This window comes from Anopheles coluzzii, chromosome 2 (assembly GCF_943734685.1).
Source record: "Anopheles coluzzii chromosome 2, AcolN3, whole genome shotgun sequence".
NCBI lineage: Eukaryota > Metazoa > Arthropoda > Insecta > Diptera > Culicidae > Anopheles > Anopheles coluzzii.
The window spans coordinates 41,916,871-41,935,870 of NC_064670.1; the positions used below are offsets into that span (position 1 = coordinate 41,916,871).

General features: G+C 40.4%; 1 protein-coding gene across 9 annotated transcripts in view; it reads left to right on the forward strand.

Moving 5' to 3' along the window:
• The window catches only part of LOC120951232 (peripheral-type benzodiazepine receptor-associated protein 1), an 89,195-nt gene extending 70,339 nt beyond the window's left edge, over positions 1 to 18,856 (forward strand). For 8 of the 9 annotated variants that reach the window (XM_049606113.1, XM_049606111.1, XM_049606110.1 and 5 more), the window contains 3 exons: positions 159 to 462; positions 3,768 to 3,835; positions 12,253 to 18,856. In XM_049606113.1, the coding sequence (XP_049462070.1) occupies positions 159 to 462; positions 3,768 to 3,835; positions 12,253 to 12,885 (1,005 nt within the window). In that variant the 3' untranslated portion in view covers positions 12,886 to 18,856. The remainder of the gene's footprint in view (positions 1 to 158; positions 463 to 3,767; positions 3,836 to 12,252) is intronic. The other variant, XM_049606116.1, reaches the window with a different exon arrangement.
• The last annotated feature ends 144 nt before the right edge of the window (positions 18,857 to 19,000 follow it).

Below are 19,000 nucleotides of genomic sequence, written 5' to 3' on the forward strand. Positions count from 1 at the left end.
AATTCCCCCTACGATCCCGTACGATCATGCTCCTTTCACCATCGGAACGATTGACGTACCCAAGATCAGAGAACTCCAAAATTCATACCCGTAGTGGCATTCTTAATTGACTTATGTGGCTCTACCCCAATTTCTTTCCCACTCCCCCCTCACTGCAGGTGGAACTGAGTTTCCAAACCGGTGCCGTCATACTAGTGTATGGCGACATGGACGAGGACGGTTTCTACATGGGCGAGCTGGACGGGGTGCGCGGGCTGGTGCCGTCCAACTTCCTCACGGAAGCGCCGGACCAGTACAGCCAGCAGGGCCCGGCCGGCAACAATCTCGCCCAGCGTACGCTCAACAGCAACAACAACCGCGGCCGAGGGATCGGACCGGGGGCCCGCGGGCCTCCGCCGCCACCGCGGGACGCCGGCATGGGCGGCATGGGTGGCATGAGCCAACGGGGTCCGCTACGGAAAGGTACGTTTAGCTAGCTAGTTCCGCTCCCGTTTCATTTATTCGGTAGTGTTTCGAGCCTTCTTCTACTTCTACTACTACTACTACTTCTTCTTCTTCTTCGGTTATTATTCTACCGCTCCCAGTTCCCGTTTCATTTGAGCGCCTTTTCGCCATCTTCCAATCCTGCTACCCACTTTATAACACATTTTTCTTCTGGTGTATAGTACTGTTCGATACTATACCTTTTCATCTGCTTAGAAAATGTTATCCCCTCTCTTTATCTATTATCTTCAAATTAATTTTGTTTACCAACCATCATTGATCTTTTCAAGTTACCTTATCTGGTCTTCCATTTTTATGTTCAATTCTAAATTTAATTAAATTCAAAAACTTTAAACGTTCTTCCAATGCTTTACTTATCTTTTCATGTACATTCCTTTTTACCACATCTCTAACTAACTCAAATTGATTTCTAAATTTTCTTGTTAATTTCACAACTTTTGCTATTTCATGTCTTTATTATTGAAAGTCTTTTAATCATTGTCTGTTTATCACTTTGGATAGTTGCTCTTTTCCTCAAACTATTATTATTTTTGTCCTTTTCCATGTCATTTGGCTTGTTCTTCTTGTGTGTTACTATTATCATCCTTTCGCAATGGTAGCGAGTGCCATCCGTGCTACTACTCCCCACACACATGCTACTACCCTACATTCTACGAATCTATTTTGTACTCCCATGCTATTGCTCCTATTTTGTGTATGGTTTAGAATTTTCCTTTCGCTTCGACCCATTTACACCTCCACATTGACACTGCCACCCCACATGTTATCTCACTGTATTGTCGAACGGATTAAAACCGCCGTTCTTCGGCATGGTAATCGCCCATAAGCATTGATAACTTCGAACCGATGATTACTGCCACCGTTCCCATCCGTTTCGTGCGTTCATGTGCGTCACCACAGAGCACCAACATCTCCTAATCACAATGTCCACTAACACGAAACGCCCTGCCTCAACCATTTCATTGAACCACCGTACAAATCACTACATCAGCTCACCTTAGTACTGTCACTAACCACCAAAGTAAAAACAAAAAACAAACCATACATTCAGAAATAAGATAGTACATGAAAACGTTTTAAGGAAAATTTCACTAGAAACACTGAACATTTTCAGTCTTTTACAATCTACTACCAATGCAGTACATTGACCTAAGAAATAACAAAAATAACCAATTAAAGCGAAACATGTTTGCCCACCAATCGAATGAACGTCGCTGACTAAACCAAAATCAAACCAAAGCAACAAACAACAACAATTAAATTCTCCAGTTGAGTGTATAATTCTTACACGAGTCGATTCTGGGTTGGCTTTGTTTATCCTATTTTGGAATTCTGACTTTTAGTGTTTCATTTTTGCTGGAGTCTGTCATCTGTTTCACCGACCTGATTTAGTACGTTTTCCTTTCATTTTTCTTATCAGTTTGTTTTAAGAGCACATTGCAACCAGTCGATTGTACTGAACATGATAGAGACACAGCTATTCCTGGTGTACTCGGTTTGGGGTTAGTTATGTTAAGCGATAAATAAGTTTAAAAAAAACTTAGCGTCGAACAGTTGCAGCCAAAAATCTTCCATTTTACCGATCTATTTCTACAAGAATGAAGAATCGGTAATGAAGATTTGAGACAGTGAGTACTTCTTCTTTCGCGTCCTGTGTGTTACGTTCAAACCTAGCAGAAGCTTGATTGTCATGCTTGAACAGCATTGTAATTTAATCAATAATAATAAAACATTACTACGTGACGAGGCAACTGCAAAGCTACTCTTTAATGCAAACAGAACCCTTAACTCATAGCTAAGCGATGAATAATAAAACCGTAAGACATTACAACATTACTAACGCCTTCTGCACTCATTACAAATGCAAAACTCACAGACAAAAAGTGAAACGCTTATGTTCCGTAAGCCAGTACACGATTGCTTGTTTTTGTGTTCCTTAACACTTTACAGCTTTGATACAATATGCCTTTCGTTGCCATGCTTCCCTGTGGAGAGGGATTCAAAATGGTAACAAATGTTTCTGGCTGTTGGTCTCTAGATACGGATAGATTTGAATCTGACAGTAGTTTTCGATGCAATCCAATTATTAAAGTGAAAAAGACAAACGAAACCTAATTTATTATAATGAGTTCGATCTTTTATATTCAACAATAAGCGTTATCTAACCAACACTTCACAAACCAACCGAATGAGTAAAGCTTACCACGAGGCTAACTCATCCGGGACCCGGATGACTCCGTGTCTCCACTCAACTCAACACTCAACGTGTAAAACCTAATCAGTTAAAAAGCTTTAAATGTTCAGTGTACGCACCATTTTTTACTAATCTCCTTTTCCTGTATCGTATTACTACTACTTCTACCTCTACTTTTAACCTGTACTATTGTTTGATTTTCTATTCAATTTGTCCTCCGTGTTGGCTTTGTTTTACGCAACAACGTCTTACCGGGCCTACTAACCCTCATCTCGCATCTCGTATGTCCGAATTGTGTTACTGTTTTGTGTTTATGTTTATCGTTTGAGTTTTGATTGGGTTTTACTTTCTTTCACAATGCAGTTTCTAATGTCAAATCAATTCGATTTGTTTTTCTCGCTCCGTTTTTCTTGCTATAGTTTCTCTAACTCCTCTACTTTTCCATTGTATCGCTTTCCATAAACACACACTCTCTCACATTTATAAATATATACATTTATATACATATATAAATTGTTATTCTTCTTGATTATGTATTTGGTGATGAAGACTTCAATGCTCCCGTTTAATTAACCCTACTCCTCCGATTTTCTAAAAAGTTTGAAATGTTATAAAACACTCTTCTCTATATCTCTCTTTCATTGCCTTACTCAAACCATTCACAAGTTTGCTACTGTTTACTTTCTTTCCTTCTCTATTTACGTCCAATTACTTCTGTTACGAGTTTTCTTTTCGTTATTCTGAATTGTTATTTATTTAGTTATAATACTCCTAACCTAACTGCAGATGTCTTAAACGGGCCTAATGAATGGGTTTAAGCTAGTGTGCAATATTAAACAATATTAAGCTATTGAAGTTAATAGCTAATGCATTTTCAAATCTAATTTAAAATTTCATTTGCGATAACTAACGTCTTTGATTGATGCAATTAAACCTGACGTTTGTGCTTTTGAAGCAACTAAACGCCCATCGTAATTTCGTTCAAGACAGCTGCACTGCTCATTTATTTTTTTACGAATACTCTGCTCTGCTGTGGTAAATGTCAAGTCTTTATGTTGTTTGTTGTTAGATGCTCGCCCTTCTTCCCCTACACTGTTAGACAACATGGGTCACCCTGCCCCCGATCACCAAACGCAGGTAACTACTACTCAAGAGTGAAGCAGAAAAAAACGATACAGTAACTGAGATTAAGTGAATCCGAGGTCACTGCGAAACTCTTTACGATTTCAATGTGAGGATTGACCGATGCGAGGGATCCAAGTGCATGTTTGAACAGAACATGATTGAGAGATGCATTAATTAAAAACGAAACCTAACATAAACGGCTTAAGATAGGAGAAGCATTAAACGTTAATCATGAATTTAACTCCCCGGTGGTAAATTAATTACGTGATCAACACGATCGTAGCAATTGCAACACCTAGCAGTAGCACACTGGGTATCAAAATGCAATGCAATAAAATTCATTATTATACGTTTAGGTTTTCTTAAGCTGCAGGTTTCGTTTTTGGCAGACCTTCTTGCATACTCTCTCATACTCTGTTGTTCAAACCGTTGCAGCATTTGTTAAAGCAAATCTCTTAACCCTCCCTGGAAAATAAAATACAGATAAACATTCGCTGCTTGTGCCTTCCACCCAGATACACCCTAACAGCCCAACAGAAACTTGTTAATATTTCTTATTGAATGCGTACAGAAACCAATGTCGGCTACAGAATGAACTGCAAATTTACTCACCAACTCTCTCTCTCTCACAGACACATACACACAAATCTACTGCAAATTTATGTTTTGTGTTTCATTTTGCATACCAACTGCATTATTCACATAACAAAAACCATGCACCACAATGATTTCGATTTCAAAACCTTCATGAGCAACAACAGTAATAACCGATTTAAACCTCGTACGGTTCAAGCTGCAGGTGATAACAAATGGTAAATGACACCGTGCACTGTGTCTGATGCAAATATAAACAAAAGTAAACAACAAACGTTTTAGGTAATTTGGTAGATGAAACATGTCAGTTTTGTGTTACGTTCCCTTATCCTTTGTTTTTCCTAGTCACGTTCAAATTTAGTTGACGTTTGTGTTATATGATCTTAATCATTGTCTGTGTTGCGTTTGTTCTATTTTTTTAGTTTTGTTTTTTATATATTATTTGTAGTTTGTTTGGCCGTCACTTGCCGTGCATTTGCTTCGGTTTCCTCTGAACTCCTTTTTTCTCACGTTGATTATTCAACTCATTTAGGTGATGTCAGTAATATCTCACTGGCTCTAGCATTGTACAACTTTCTCGTTATCTGTGCCTTACTTTTCCAAAAGCTGAATAATACCATTTTACATCTATATCTATATCTATACTACACAATATTATCGTGTTACTTCTAAACAAACATGTTCTATGTTATTTTATAAACTGCTCTCGGTCAGTTCTATTGATTATAAAACGATTGGCGCCACTAGTGGAATGACCACCAGCCTGTTAACCAAAAATTTTGCTTCTTTGCTGTTGTTCTTATTAATGTTACTTTTAGGTTTTCTCATTTCTTTTAGCACATTGTTTACTACATTTATAGAGTGTAGTTTACTCTTAATGTTACAGCAATTCACAAGAAAGCATTAGCATAAAAATTGCATATCATTGTTTTGAACACGTTTTACTTGCTTTTAAAAGATTGATTTGATTTTTTTTATTTTAAGTACGAAAACATTGTCAGTCTCTAATGAGCCGACTCGAAAGCTCTTTGTGTGTCAAAATGATTTCATTTGAACATTGTTGCTCTGTTGAGTAGAATGCCATTTTTCTATGTGTGTTTGATTTGGATGTTCATTATGCGACATTTGCTCAACTTTACATTCTTGATCTACATGCAGTGTTGTCGATACGCTAGATAGCTGGTTTCTCTTTCTAATATTTGGAACGTCACTTGTTAGGCTTCAGATTGGTTTTTGTTTGGATGTTTGCAAATAGTGTTGTCTTGTTTGGCTCAAATTAATCCTTTTTGTTGTGATATTATTTCTGTCGCTTTTTCATACTAAGCACAGTAAGGATTTTACTGTATTCATCATGTTAGATATTGTATACACATTATGGACAATTACATTTACTCCTATTTTCACTCAACCACTAATTCACTCAAAGTTCAACAAAATAAACGTGGTAACAACTATCAGCTCACGCCTAACACAACACGAGCTACTATTTTTTGACCCAAATGATTAACGTTTAAAAAACCTTATCTTTATTTTAGATTATATTTTTTATGGTTTATGTTGTGGTAAACTCATTCTTGCATTTTTTTTCTTTCATACTGCAAAGTTAGTATTTTATTATTTTCTATTTCAAATATACGATACCCAACGATTCTATTGCTTAAATAACATATCAAAACCAAATGCAACACTCCAAAGTAAAACCGTCTCTTGCTACAACAAAATACACTGAAACGTTGCCTCGTGATTCGTACAGAAATGAGGTGCACATCAAGCAGCGTAAGCATGCCCCTGTCACGAAACTAGCAGTTCAGACCGCATTGGAGCTAGGAGCACTGAACACTGACAGATTCCGCCGAAACTTCCTACAGGACACACCGTAACGGACATTCCGTAACTGAAAAGGTGAAACAATCGAGCAATGACCTAAATCAGGAGTTAAGAAACAAACATTTAAACACAACAGTCACCTGGATCCGTCCGTTAACGCTGTTCCCTACACCAACCCTAAAAAAAAAAACAGACAGAAAACACCGCAATTGGTCCCATGGGCAGGGAAGTCTATGTGCTGGTAGAACTGTGAACATGCTGTCCATTTAATTGTCTCTGGCCTGCCTGTATCTGTCAATCTATCCGCTACTCGTCTGCCTGACTGTCCGTTTTGTCACTTCCTTTCATCCTGTTTTCCTCCCGCCTTTCACTCTCTCTCTCTCTTTTTATATCTCTCTGCTACTCTTATATGCCTGGTTTAGTCGTCCGTCAGTGCAACTCTGCGTGCAATCCTTCGTGCAATGACATTTACCCATCTTAGAGTCCAATTTTCAAAACATGTACATTTTTTCATTGCATGACAACTAAGCTATTGCGAGCTCCCGCATTGGCAGCTTGTAAATTAAAGTTCCTTTTGCAAATTAATTTAGTGAATTTTGTAAAACTTATCAAATTCACTACACAAATAAAATCATAAATGCCCAATTCTTAAGATAAATCAATTTAGTTTTTTTTTCGGAAACATAACTTTTCTATTTTCTCTTTTGAAACTCTTGCTCTCGACAAAGGACATTTTCCAATCCTCTGAAGTCGTTGATTCTTCCTAAGCTTTTCGTGACCTCCCTTTTCACGTAAATGTGAGTGATCTTCTCACCTGTTGTTGGCTCCCGTGTCATCCCGTGTACGGTGTCCTGCACGGGCAAATTGTTGTAGCTATGTTTGTCGGTGTCTAGCTGTCAGCCTTTGTGTCCCTATGTGTGTGTGTATATGTATTTATGTTGTATGTAAGAAAACTGTTTTGCTCATACTTTTAATTTTCTTTGGTGTCTTTAAACACCTACAGTTCAACCGTAACCTTTCTTTTGCGCGCGTAGTAAAGTGGTGTAGTGTGTTAGAGTTATGCAAAATCAATCGTACCGTAGTGAAGGTTGTAGCGTTTATTTCCCCGTTTTCTTCCAACTTTACCACACTTGCACTATACTCTAGAATTGTTACCTTATACAGTATAACACTGTACCACTGTGGTGCTTTTGTACACTGAAATAGAGACATAGGTTAACTATATACTAGATCGAAGCAGTTTTAGCTCTCTGCTGACTTCCAGCTTTATTACGAGTTTTTAGTTTTTCCGAACATTTTTGTTCGCAACAATGCAACAAATCGACACACTATGGTGACAAGAAACAATGCTTGATGCCTATTTCCTTCCGTGGCCTTGTGGCGAGAGTCATTTTAGCAAAACCATTGCAACACACTTCATCAAAAGCAAAATATCCGATTTATCAAGCCGACCCGACCCGAAAGGGACTCCCGGCTACCGTGGTACCAAAGCAAAACCATTAACGGCGAATAGCCTGAGAGCGTGCCTTTTTTACGATATTTCATTTCCCCGGGATGTTGATGTGTTCCGTCCCGAGCATACATACCGGGAGCCCGGCTACGAAGCAATGATCGCCTTTTTCGATTATTTTCTACCATTTCCCCACAACCATTTACTGGAGAAGGAGGATATTCACTGTGCGGTGCGTGACCCCTACTACTCCCCACGGTGCGGCCCGATGTATCATGTGTCCTGCGTGGATGGCGTATCCTGTGACTTTGCGCGTATCGCTCGGTGTCTGTTGATAAGGATGGCGAGGGCCGCCGCACCAGCAAGTGAACATTTATTTGCGATCCTACTCGCTCAATTCATCACTATTCGTCAAGCCTGTCAGCCTTATCGTCACGACCTATATCACCGACCAGCCGGAAACGGGCACTGATATCACACCCGTCGTCTACCCAAAGTGGCTACACCCGGTGGCTACAGTAACATTTTCTTTTGCTTCTTCCTCTCGTGCCGTCTCGTTATCGTTTCCCATTTTACCATCTCCTCCATCCGCTTTCCACTGCAGGGACACCAGGGTGTCGTTGCTCAATAAACCGAAAACGGAAGGAGGGTCACATCAATTTTTATTGTCAATTGTCTTTTCGGTTTGGCGGTATCATCTATCCGGCTCGTTTCGGCAAACCGAAGGAACACCCAAACCCACGGGTGTTCACAAAAGCGAGCGACTTTGCATCAGCTTGAAACCGGATATATTACAAGGCGCTGCATTGTGCCTCAGCATGCGTGCGTGAGATCGATTGCGTGCGCTGTTAGTCGATGTCGATGTCTCTTAGCCTAATCGGGCGCATTTGGATGTCGGTAATGGATTTCGGGTGATGTGGATCCCATCGCACTCATGCACGTATGTACGTGTATGTGTGTGTTATTATGTATTACTGGCAAAAAAAGGCCAAATTTACTGCGCAATACAAATGACAAGCTATTACCATGAAATATGAGACGAAAGATATCTGCTCGCTACTAACTTCACGGGTAATGAGCTAGGAGAGACGGACATTAAGCGACTAGATATTATTGAGCGACTCAAGCATCCGTAGCAAACTCTCTAAAATCAGTGCTAGAAATTGTGAAATTATGCAAAAATGGTGCAATTGAATAGCATCAAGACAAAAAAAGGAATAAAGGTCTAGCAGAGAAGATTAAATAATAAATGTTGCATACATTTTACTACACCACTAACCCACCGTTTACACAGCAATGTTCTAGTACTAGTATCGGTAGTATGTAAGTGCTCTAGTTTCCAGTTTATTCATAGATTCAGTTTTTGTAATTGTTGCGAATGTTGCGTTATACTGGCATGACTTTTTAAATCAAATTAGTTTGTAATAGTTTTCTAACATTTCTTAACAATTTCGTTTTCTCCTCTATTACGTAAATCAATGTAGAATTTTACCAAATAGGTCACGCCAAAAGTGAACAATCTTTTAGAACTTGTTTATTAGCAAAGGTTTTTTTTAATAACTACAAACTTTCTGTTTTGTTTTAAATTATTGTTTTATTATTATTTATTTTCATTAATTTCATTAAGCTTCTCCAGCAAAACTTGTCCCATCATTCCCTTCCAATAAACCGCAATGAACACAAATGAAACCACACCATAACTAAAACAAACTGTGATCAAAAACTAGACTAACAACATGATAAAACTAAAACAAAAGAAACCATTACCCACCGTTAATCAGCCACCGGCAATTGTAACATACTGAAGATGTGAAGGGATTCTATTTGATTTTCCTTAAAACAAATCCATTTCCCAAAATGCTAAATACACCAATAATGAGCGCTTTGAAGCTGTAAAACTCTGCCCTACCATGTAGTCCATGTTCGCCGACGAAGAGATTTTTCCAAGCGACGAACCCCGTCGAATGACTCTTGGCTCGCTGAAGACAAACCTTTGGTTCATTGGCACTGATGGTCCAGCAAGCTAGCGGTCTACTATCGTTCATCGCACACAATGGCTGCTATCATTGAGTCCGTTCGTAGCGGCGGCGTACATCCCGACACTCTTTTTCACCTATTTTTCTAATATTTTCTTATGTATTAGATGGTTGCTATAGTTGTTGCCATCGCTAGAAATTGTGTTGCCATCCTACATTCGCACTACGAACTAATTTAATGATAAAAGACAATACCAGGCAATTAAAATGCGCTTCGTCAATAGCTTTAAAATTACATTAAAATAATACGGTCACCGTTTTCATAATCAGTTTGTGAAGTACACGTACCTTTTTACCATGCACCTTCCGGCGCATGCCCTTACGGCGAGAATAGAATTATAACGCTTGGTTACAGCGTGCGAATTTAACATCAGCTAGCCAACCAGCAACTAATTATTGGTTGGAGGTTCTATCGACCCCCTGGAGCAAGCATAAAATAAGCGACATTAACATTAGACCAGTTGCTCGTAGACAAAATTGATTCCAGTGCAACAGCTTCGCCATTTGGACGATGTTTCTTGCATACTATCCCGGTCAAACATGCAGGTCGTTGCGCAAGTGCAGCTGAGAATGGGCTTAAATTGAGTTTTCATGCAAATGAGTCTACCACATTTTAAACATTTTACTTTTTTCTGTCGTTCTCATCTTCCTTCGCGTTGAACGTAGAAAGGATTGTTTTGCGCGTACGAACAGAATAGGCTATTGTAAAAATACACATGTTTTACTACACGATTGCAACGCAAGAGCAGTGTTATGTGCCCTTGTAAAGCGTAAATAACAGTAAAACCAATTTCCTAGGTTTGGTAGCCGTATGCCGAGTGCCATGAAGTGTTTAACAAACACTATAAACTATTTTAAAGGTCCTAAAAGTTGACCATGTTTATGCATCGCCTCTTCTCTTTCATTGGCCCTCAATTTACCTATTGCTGTCCATCACATCTCGTCTTCACATGTGTCAAGAGTCGAAAAATCTCAATCTCTGCCGGCATTGTGCTTAGTTCCGAGCCAGTGCACCGGTTTAGGTAACATTTCAACCCATTTGATGCACATTGTTGCATACTCACTACATGCACGTTTCGAGTGCATCGTTAGCTACTCGCTCATTCCGTTTCGCTTTAGTTTTTCTTGCTCACTTCCCCTCCTGTTGGGTCCACATTGTTTTTCTAGTATAGCTTCATCACATTTATAATATTGTTAATCATTTGTGTTAGTGTAAACGTTTTCTCTTCTTCTCTTTAGTAATGTTTTACATTTAGTGGTTACAGTTACCGTTACCCGTATGTTTTGAACACACATGATTTCTCACATCCTTTTTTTCATAATCGTATTTTTCACTTTCCCGTACTCTCTTTCCTACGATGCTCTGTATTATTTGTATGTTTGAGATTTCCCTCGTTTGTCGAGTGCCTCACACCCAGTTCGTTTGACAGTTCGTTCACACATCATATCAGATTTAGCAACGGGGTAGGAATTGTGAATTGAAATATTTAGCTAACAGTTTGTTACAGCCCTCTATCGGGGTTCCTGCTTTTAAGGGTTGTTACTTTTTCACAACATATTCTCGTTATGCTTTTCTCCAAAGCTGTGCAATTCAGCTAACGCTATCAAATCGTTGAGGCTAAGGTAATGTGTAACGTTAAGGCGCCGGAACTGATTTTCTGGCCCATTTTCTCCACTCTTCAACCAGTAAGTGCATCACGGTCGATTTTTTGTGCAATGCTTTGTTGTTGAATATTACGGTTAATAATAATGCTCAAAATTGTTACTCTACTTAGAGTGTTACCGGTAGAGCGTAAGTGGACGGCGTTTCTTTTGTCTGCTGCCACTAGTGGCAATATTTGATGCATGGGTTTAACCACAAAGAGGTGGTCTATCTCTTAGCAGAGAAAAACTGTTTGCGTTTTCCGTGTTACTAGTTATGCGTTAATAATTCGTTGCGCTCTTCGCTCCAGCAATACTAGTACCGATTTAGTGTTATTTAGTTTTATGTTAAATGTTTATTAAATTATGTTCAGTTATGTTGGTATTTCTTTATCAAACACTCTAAACTAAAAACCTTAGCTCTATTTTGGAAACTTGGCTGACTATTTATTTTCTTTAGCAAACGTACGGAGGGCCATGCAAATGAGGTATTTCAAAGCTCAACGACCAGAAGTACCGAAGCAACCGAACATGATAAAACTGACACCGATGTACACACTCAAATCCACCGACACCTCTACAAAACACGCACACATGCCCCTGTTTTTTGGACAGTTTATTGTGTATGTCGACATGTCTCTGTTTATTTTCTCTATCTGTAAACTATTACTCCCTCACTCTCCCCATCTCTCTTTCTCTTTATCTCTCTCCCTCTGTCTGTATCTCTGTCCGTCTCTCTTTCTCTCTGTCCGTCTGTCTGTCTGTCTGTCCACGGTTGGGCTGGTGGGGTTTTCCTGGGACGGGCGAGAGCACAGCAGTAGCGAGTGTTCGATGTAACGTGTTCCTTTTCGCATACTAACGCAGCTGGTGGGGTTTTCTAGGGGATGTCGGGGATAGGCGGGATGATCGGTCAAGGGATAGGGATCGGTGGTAATGTCGGCGGCATGACCGGCATGCAGCAGCAGCAGCAGCAGCAGCAAACCCCGATGCAGCAGCAGATGCAGCAACCGATGCAGCAACAGATGCGTAACAACCAGCAGCAACAGCAACCGATGATGCAACAGTCCCACCTGCAGCAGCAGCAGCAACAGAACCCGATGATGCAACAGCAACAACCGACCCCGACCACGACCGCCTCGTCCGGTGGGGTGTTTTCCAACGCGTCCAACCTACTGTCCGGTGCGGCCAGTGCTGCCACCGGCGGGCTGTTCGGCAAGAAACCCGCCGCCACCCAGCAGCAGCAGCAGCAGCCGATGCAGCAGCAACAGCAGCAGCAATCGTCCGGCCCATTCGGTGGCTTCGGCATGGGTGGCGGTGGCCAACAGCAGCAGCAACCGATGCAGCAACAGCAACAGCAGCAACAGCCCGGTGGCCAACCGGGTCAGCAGCAGCAGCAGCAGCCCGGCGGCCCGAATATCATGGGCAAAATCCAGGAGATGGCAGCACCGGGCGGTGATATCCTGTCCAAAGGCAAGGAGCTAATATTTATGAAATTCGGTCTCGGCGGTAAATAACCCCAGGCGTTTGATTATGATTATTGTTATGGTTATTATCCTAATTGTAACTATCGTTCCGAGCCGCGAGCAACCGTTCGATTCCGCGTCCGGCTCGTTATTCGGCTTCACAACTAGAGAAATGCGCGGCCGTGGAGAACTTTCACGAACCAAGAGGACAGAAGAAAAGAAAACAAAAAAACAAATAACATATACACTCACACATACACACACATGGAGTTGGCGTGATATCAAAACAAGTCACAACAGCAAGACAGAAGAAAATACAGAAGAAAAAAAAACAAACGGCGGAGACCACAACCAAACAAACAAACAAACAATCATACATTTGCGCTAACTTTCACCAACGCTTTATTGTTGTTCCTTGCTATCCAAGCCTATTCGCGCTTAGTGGGAATCCTAGTACAAGACGGGATTCACTAAGGAATGATTGTAACGTGCCCCTCCCAAAATCAACAAAAAAAGGAAACCCAAACCACACACACAAACACACTTTGCTAAAATTAAAAAGCAAGCAGGAAAACTATCGAACTCTTCCCCTACTCTCTATATATCTTTCTAACTCTCTCTATCTCTCACACTATCTCAGCTCTCTTTGGCACTCGCTCTCGCACTAAAGTTCACTACTTTCTTCCTCTTCGATTGTATTTGAACCTTTCAAGAACGACAATAGAAACAAAAAAACGGCAACCATCCCCCGTTTAAATAGTAGCTAGTGAGATTAACTAAAGCAACCCGAACACAGCATATAACAACAATATGAATAGCATTTCGCAGGTAATAACAGCCGACCGAATCAATAGCAATTAGACCGAATTTCGAACCTTACGCAGACAAATGAGTGTAGCAACTAGTACTGGCGTAGTGTGTTTCTTTCCTTTTTTTCTCACTCATTCTTTGTCTCTCTCTCTCTCTTCTATTACGAATGGGGCGATGGGAGAGGCGCGTGAGGACTATAGAAACGATTTTTGACATTTTCCACAATAACAGAGAGATAGCCGAAAATAACAACAAATGCCTGCAGCTCATGTATCGCCTCATCGCCTCCCAATGTTTGTGTTTTTACGGCAGTGGTCCGAAAACGAAACGATAACTAGGCGCCTCCATCACTGGTAAACGGGATGGAAATGTACATAGGAAGTTATTGTTAAATACCGCATTGGATAGGAGATGGCAAAAAGAACACCCGTCAAAAGGTAACAATGCTTCGGGAAGCTTTTTCACCTGCCAGCGCTTATGCTTATGCTTCTTGAGAGCGAAGCAGTGTTCAAATGGCAAGTTCTATTATAGCCTGCTTCACTACAGCTATGTAGGTTTGTGCCTGTTTTGTTTGTAATACCGCTTCCGGTTTCCCACACTGACAAACAAGCAGCAAATGGGCAACAGAGTAATCAGTGTAGGACATAGGGATTAGTAGCTAATAAAATAGCGTTACCACTGCAAATTCACGCACACAGGCCAGGTCAGGTTGACAACACAACAGAACGTAAGGTTTGTACCTCTGTTATCCGTGTTGAAAGGATCCACGTGCTATGGGTTTCATTTTTCCCCGTGCGCTAGCAAAGTATGTTTCCCCGTTACTAGCAAGCGTTCGTAGAAGAGTGAACCGATTGTTTTTGTTATTTCCTTTCCGTGTGTGTCTTTTTTCTCCTGTTGTTGTTGCTGTGTCTGTGTGTTTGTGTGCGCGCGTGTCTGGTTTTTTGTCTATACGCATTTCAAATGCGCAACTGTTGCCGCTTAAAATACACAATTCCCCAACCCACACCTGACGGTCGGTTATAGCGTCGTCGTTGTTGCTCTTTCTTTCGTTTGTTAGTACTTAACATTGGTTTCACCTTAAGCTGGCTTTACTGAAAGTGCTTTCTTACTGCAAGGAGAGTATGCGTGCATGCGCGCGCGCGTATGTATGTGTGAGTGTGTGTGTGTGTTTGTGGTGTTAATCGTACGTTACGAGGTGTTACACAATCACAAATAAATAAGTGAGAGAAAAGAGTAAGGGGAAATTATAGGGTATACATACTGGTACACTTAATCTTATTGGAGCATATTTGCAACAAGACGCTGGAGCAGGAGGATGGATTAAACTTTAGCTAATCGTTATCAAAACAAAACAAAACAAACAAACAAACAAAAAAAACTAAGTAAAAACAAAAACCAAAAAACATTAAACACACGTTTCTTCGTCAAACAAAGTATTCTATTTGTTATTCTAGCTAAAACAAAACAATACAAACACAAATGCAGTATGCTTACGGTTGACCAACATCGTAGCAGAGTTTCCCTGCTGGGTCATACCGCTCATCATTGGTGTAGCATACTGGTACACGTGCAACTCTTCCTCGTTTGGGAGATTGAAAACAAAACAGACACTTCTACACCGACACTCGCCACAAACACTGAGATTACACGCCCAGGAACAAACCAAGGACGACGGTAAGCTCAATTCGTGAAACATAATGCAGGTGTGCCCCGGGTGGAATATCTTGTTGTGTATTGTTGAAGAATAAGAAACAGAATTAACAAATAATTATTTAAATAGCATTTACACCGACACGACTACATGTTGCAAAGCGTAAAACAAGAAGCGTGAACAAAGTGTACGTGAATGGAGAATAAATAGAAAAAAAAGTGTTGCATTACGTTGAAAGATGGGTTGCAGCTGCAACGTGCGACCCGTGTTTAGAGTAGGACAAAGTAAAGCGGACAAAACAATAGTCGCGGGAAAAGGAAAGAGAATATTGGAAGCTATAAAACAAGGTGATATTTACATTTAGATGCGATCGTAACCCATATCATTACCTTCTTTCCAAACCCTCTCTCCTTCTGATCCTTCTCCCTCCTCAGGAGCATATACATGTATTACACAGGCACACCTTCACACCTACACACCAACACACACATACACACACTCACTCACTCATTGGATACATCAGCTGGGAAGTGAGAGATGGTAAGGATAGCAAACATTGTTGTTGGAGACCATATCGTGCTATAGTTTGGCCCCATTTCGCACGTGCTAATTGTAGCGTCCTGTATGCGCCATTCGGATAAAGTATGGGATGAACGAAGCGATAGGAGAGAAAATAATAAACAAGCATACACACAATAATTACCACGTTCTGCATTCCATCTGCGAAAAATGGAAAAAGAAACCTGGGCAAGAAATATCTAGAGAGAATTAGAACATGAGAAAGCTTCAAAAGTAAAATTACAATCTAAACTTAAAACAAACACTTGCGCCACCTTCACCGTCATGCTTCTCTTAAGTACAGTTTCACGTAATGTCTAGCTACAGCGGGGAAAATAGTAATGCGTTAAGCCAGCAACACAAAAGATAAACTAAGTTAAACGATAAATTATGGCAAAAAAAAGAAACTATCATACAATACCAAGGAGAAGATCAAGCGCGCATGGTGCTGCGGTAGAAAGACAGAAGCGGAAGAAGAGAAGAGCTAAAAGAAATATTCAAACGATACGCAATGCGTGAATCAAATCGCAAAGTAGTTTAGTGTTATGTAAAAAAAATAATAAAAACAAACAAACAAATAGATCTAACGCTATCACGACAGACACACACACAACAGCATACCGTATGGATGAGCAAATACAAAACAAAGAAACACTGTAAACAAATAAAAACAAAACCCATGCATTTGCACGAACAGCAGGTTAGGCAGGTAAACAAAGTTAAGTAAATGTATTTAATAAGCGCGTCTGTAGCACAATATATAACTTTACTGTAACGGAACAGGAAAGCAGGAAGTAAGCAGTTCGCCTGAGGTGGGTAGGAAAAGCTAACAGTGAAAGAAAATCAAAGCTGAAACGGAAGTCGCTACGATGTTACAATATAGATCGTTATTGTTAGCATGTGACCAGCGGTAGGCGAAGGATGCGTTACGATTATCTGGGTACAGCTATCGCAATCACTATCCACGAGAAAAGAAAGCGCTACAATCATGCAAATGTAACATGAAACAGATATGCAATGCTGTTTATTCTGGGAGGAAATGGAGGTTGCGTGTTCGATACGGATCACGATGGCACGCGCTCGTGTGTTGTTACTTACTTCAATTGCAATGCGTACAATCTTCTCGCACTGCGTGAGGCGCAGTACGTTCCTGTGCGTTAATCTCTCGTTAGTCTCTTGCGCCGTTTTCGTCCCTGTTCTGCTTCCGTCTTTGCTGAATCTAAAAATTGAACAATTCAATCGGCATCTATTGCACACGTTTTGAGGAAGCGTAAAGCAACCATGAGCATTATAATTCGGCTAAAAGGCATAACGTGAAAAGAGTTGTGTTTATCTCAAACAACGTTTATCAACCGAGAAGAACAGCCCAGTGAAGAATTGAAAGTTATGGAATAATTAAACAAATAAAAGGATAAACATGCGGACTGTAGAGAACGCGAACGGAACCACACGTGAAGCACATACCATACCAAACAGAAATAAAATCATTCGTTTGTAAGTGAAGCGATACTTAAACAAGCGCAATGAAAGATATCTTGTGAAAACTACTGCTTGCAACAAATTGAACTAGAAAGAAATTGTTTAAATTTAATACATCTCGCGACGAAGGTGAAGTAGGAGCGGCAACAGCTGGAGCAGCATCGGCAGCATCAAAATATACAAATAATTGAAAACTAGTAGCACACACAAACACACACGAAGCTATCGTGAGTAAACTGTAAATATGATGTTTGCGTAAAAGTAATGCGAAAGTCTCACATATGCAACAGCCATTCGGATGGATGTTTAGCGGCATTCGTCAGAGCTCTAGCATACGTTGCGCACCACGCGGTGATCATGGTAGCAGCAAGATCAGCAGAAACAATAATTCAAACTACTAACGACCCTTCTCCCCCGCAGTACCAGTCTGGTAAGCGTAAAGGATAACCATAATATCAACCCATTAATAACAGCCAAAACAGCAAACAATGATGAGGTTGAGATTGTTTGAAATATCGTCTTTAACTGCTGCAAACCCCTAGAGGTAGGCTAGTAAGGGTAAGGCTGTATAAAAGAAAAGAAAAGAAACAAAAAATGCGAACCCAATACAGAAAACATTCGAAGCCCGTCGATCAAAATGATATATTATTAGGTGACGAGTATGTGTGTTTGTGTGTACAGAATACAGGAGCTGAGGTGCACCCGAGGGAAAAGCCATTCTGTTGCGGCACGAGTTCAAGCGAGGTAACAGGCATGAGACAACCAAACGACCACAAATGTTTACCCACCATTAATTAAATTGAACATATTTACAAAATAATATATTATTGAACAACTTATTCATTACCACGGAAATTGCCGACGAAAATGATCGGGAGCAAAAGAAAAGCTCGTTTGCGAAACGACCCAGTACAGTGGCAGTGAGTTTGGAACAGCAGTAACGGAACGCAGAATAGTATACCCCTACCGCGGATAGTATTCTTTCTTATCCAGGTGTGTCGTGGCACTAGGGATAAAGTTATACACTACCCTGACACTAACCAACAATCACAAAAATACACTCAACAGACACACACACACACACACACACATAATACTCCTCTAATTACTATATCGGTCATCAGTCCAATTTTTCGAACTCGATCCTGTTTTGACGCGAAGTCTGTAATGTTCAGGCTTTAAAGGAGTGGACACCAAATAATCCCCCCGGGTCAAACGTTTGGTTCACACAGACAGAAAAGAAGGAGGAATAACAGGTACAGCAAAAAAAACAACAATAAAAAATCTCGTAACAACCATTGTACCACAAAGCGACAGACATGCAACGTAAAACACAGACTATTCACAATCAAATTGCAACAAACGGAACAAAACACATACAGAAAATCCAAACAAAAGAACAAATAAATTAATAAACCTTCTCCTCCATACTTTCAACATACCATCTACTAGCGCGTTATATAAAAGCAAGGGAGAGAGAGAGAGAGAGAGAGAGAGAGAGAGAGAGAGAAAAGAAAAAAATCACAGTAAAACTGCAGCATAGTAGAACACGTCAATGCATAGTAGCACGATCGAATGATCCCGTGAACGTAAGAGCAGGAATCTTGACTGTTTCCGTTTTTGTTGATAAATTTAATGAAATGAAAAAGTAAGAAATAAACGAGGTCG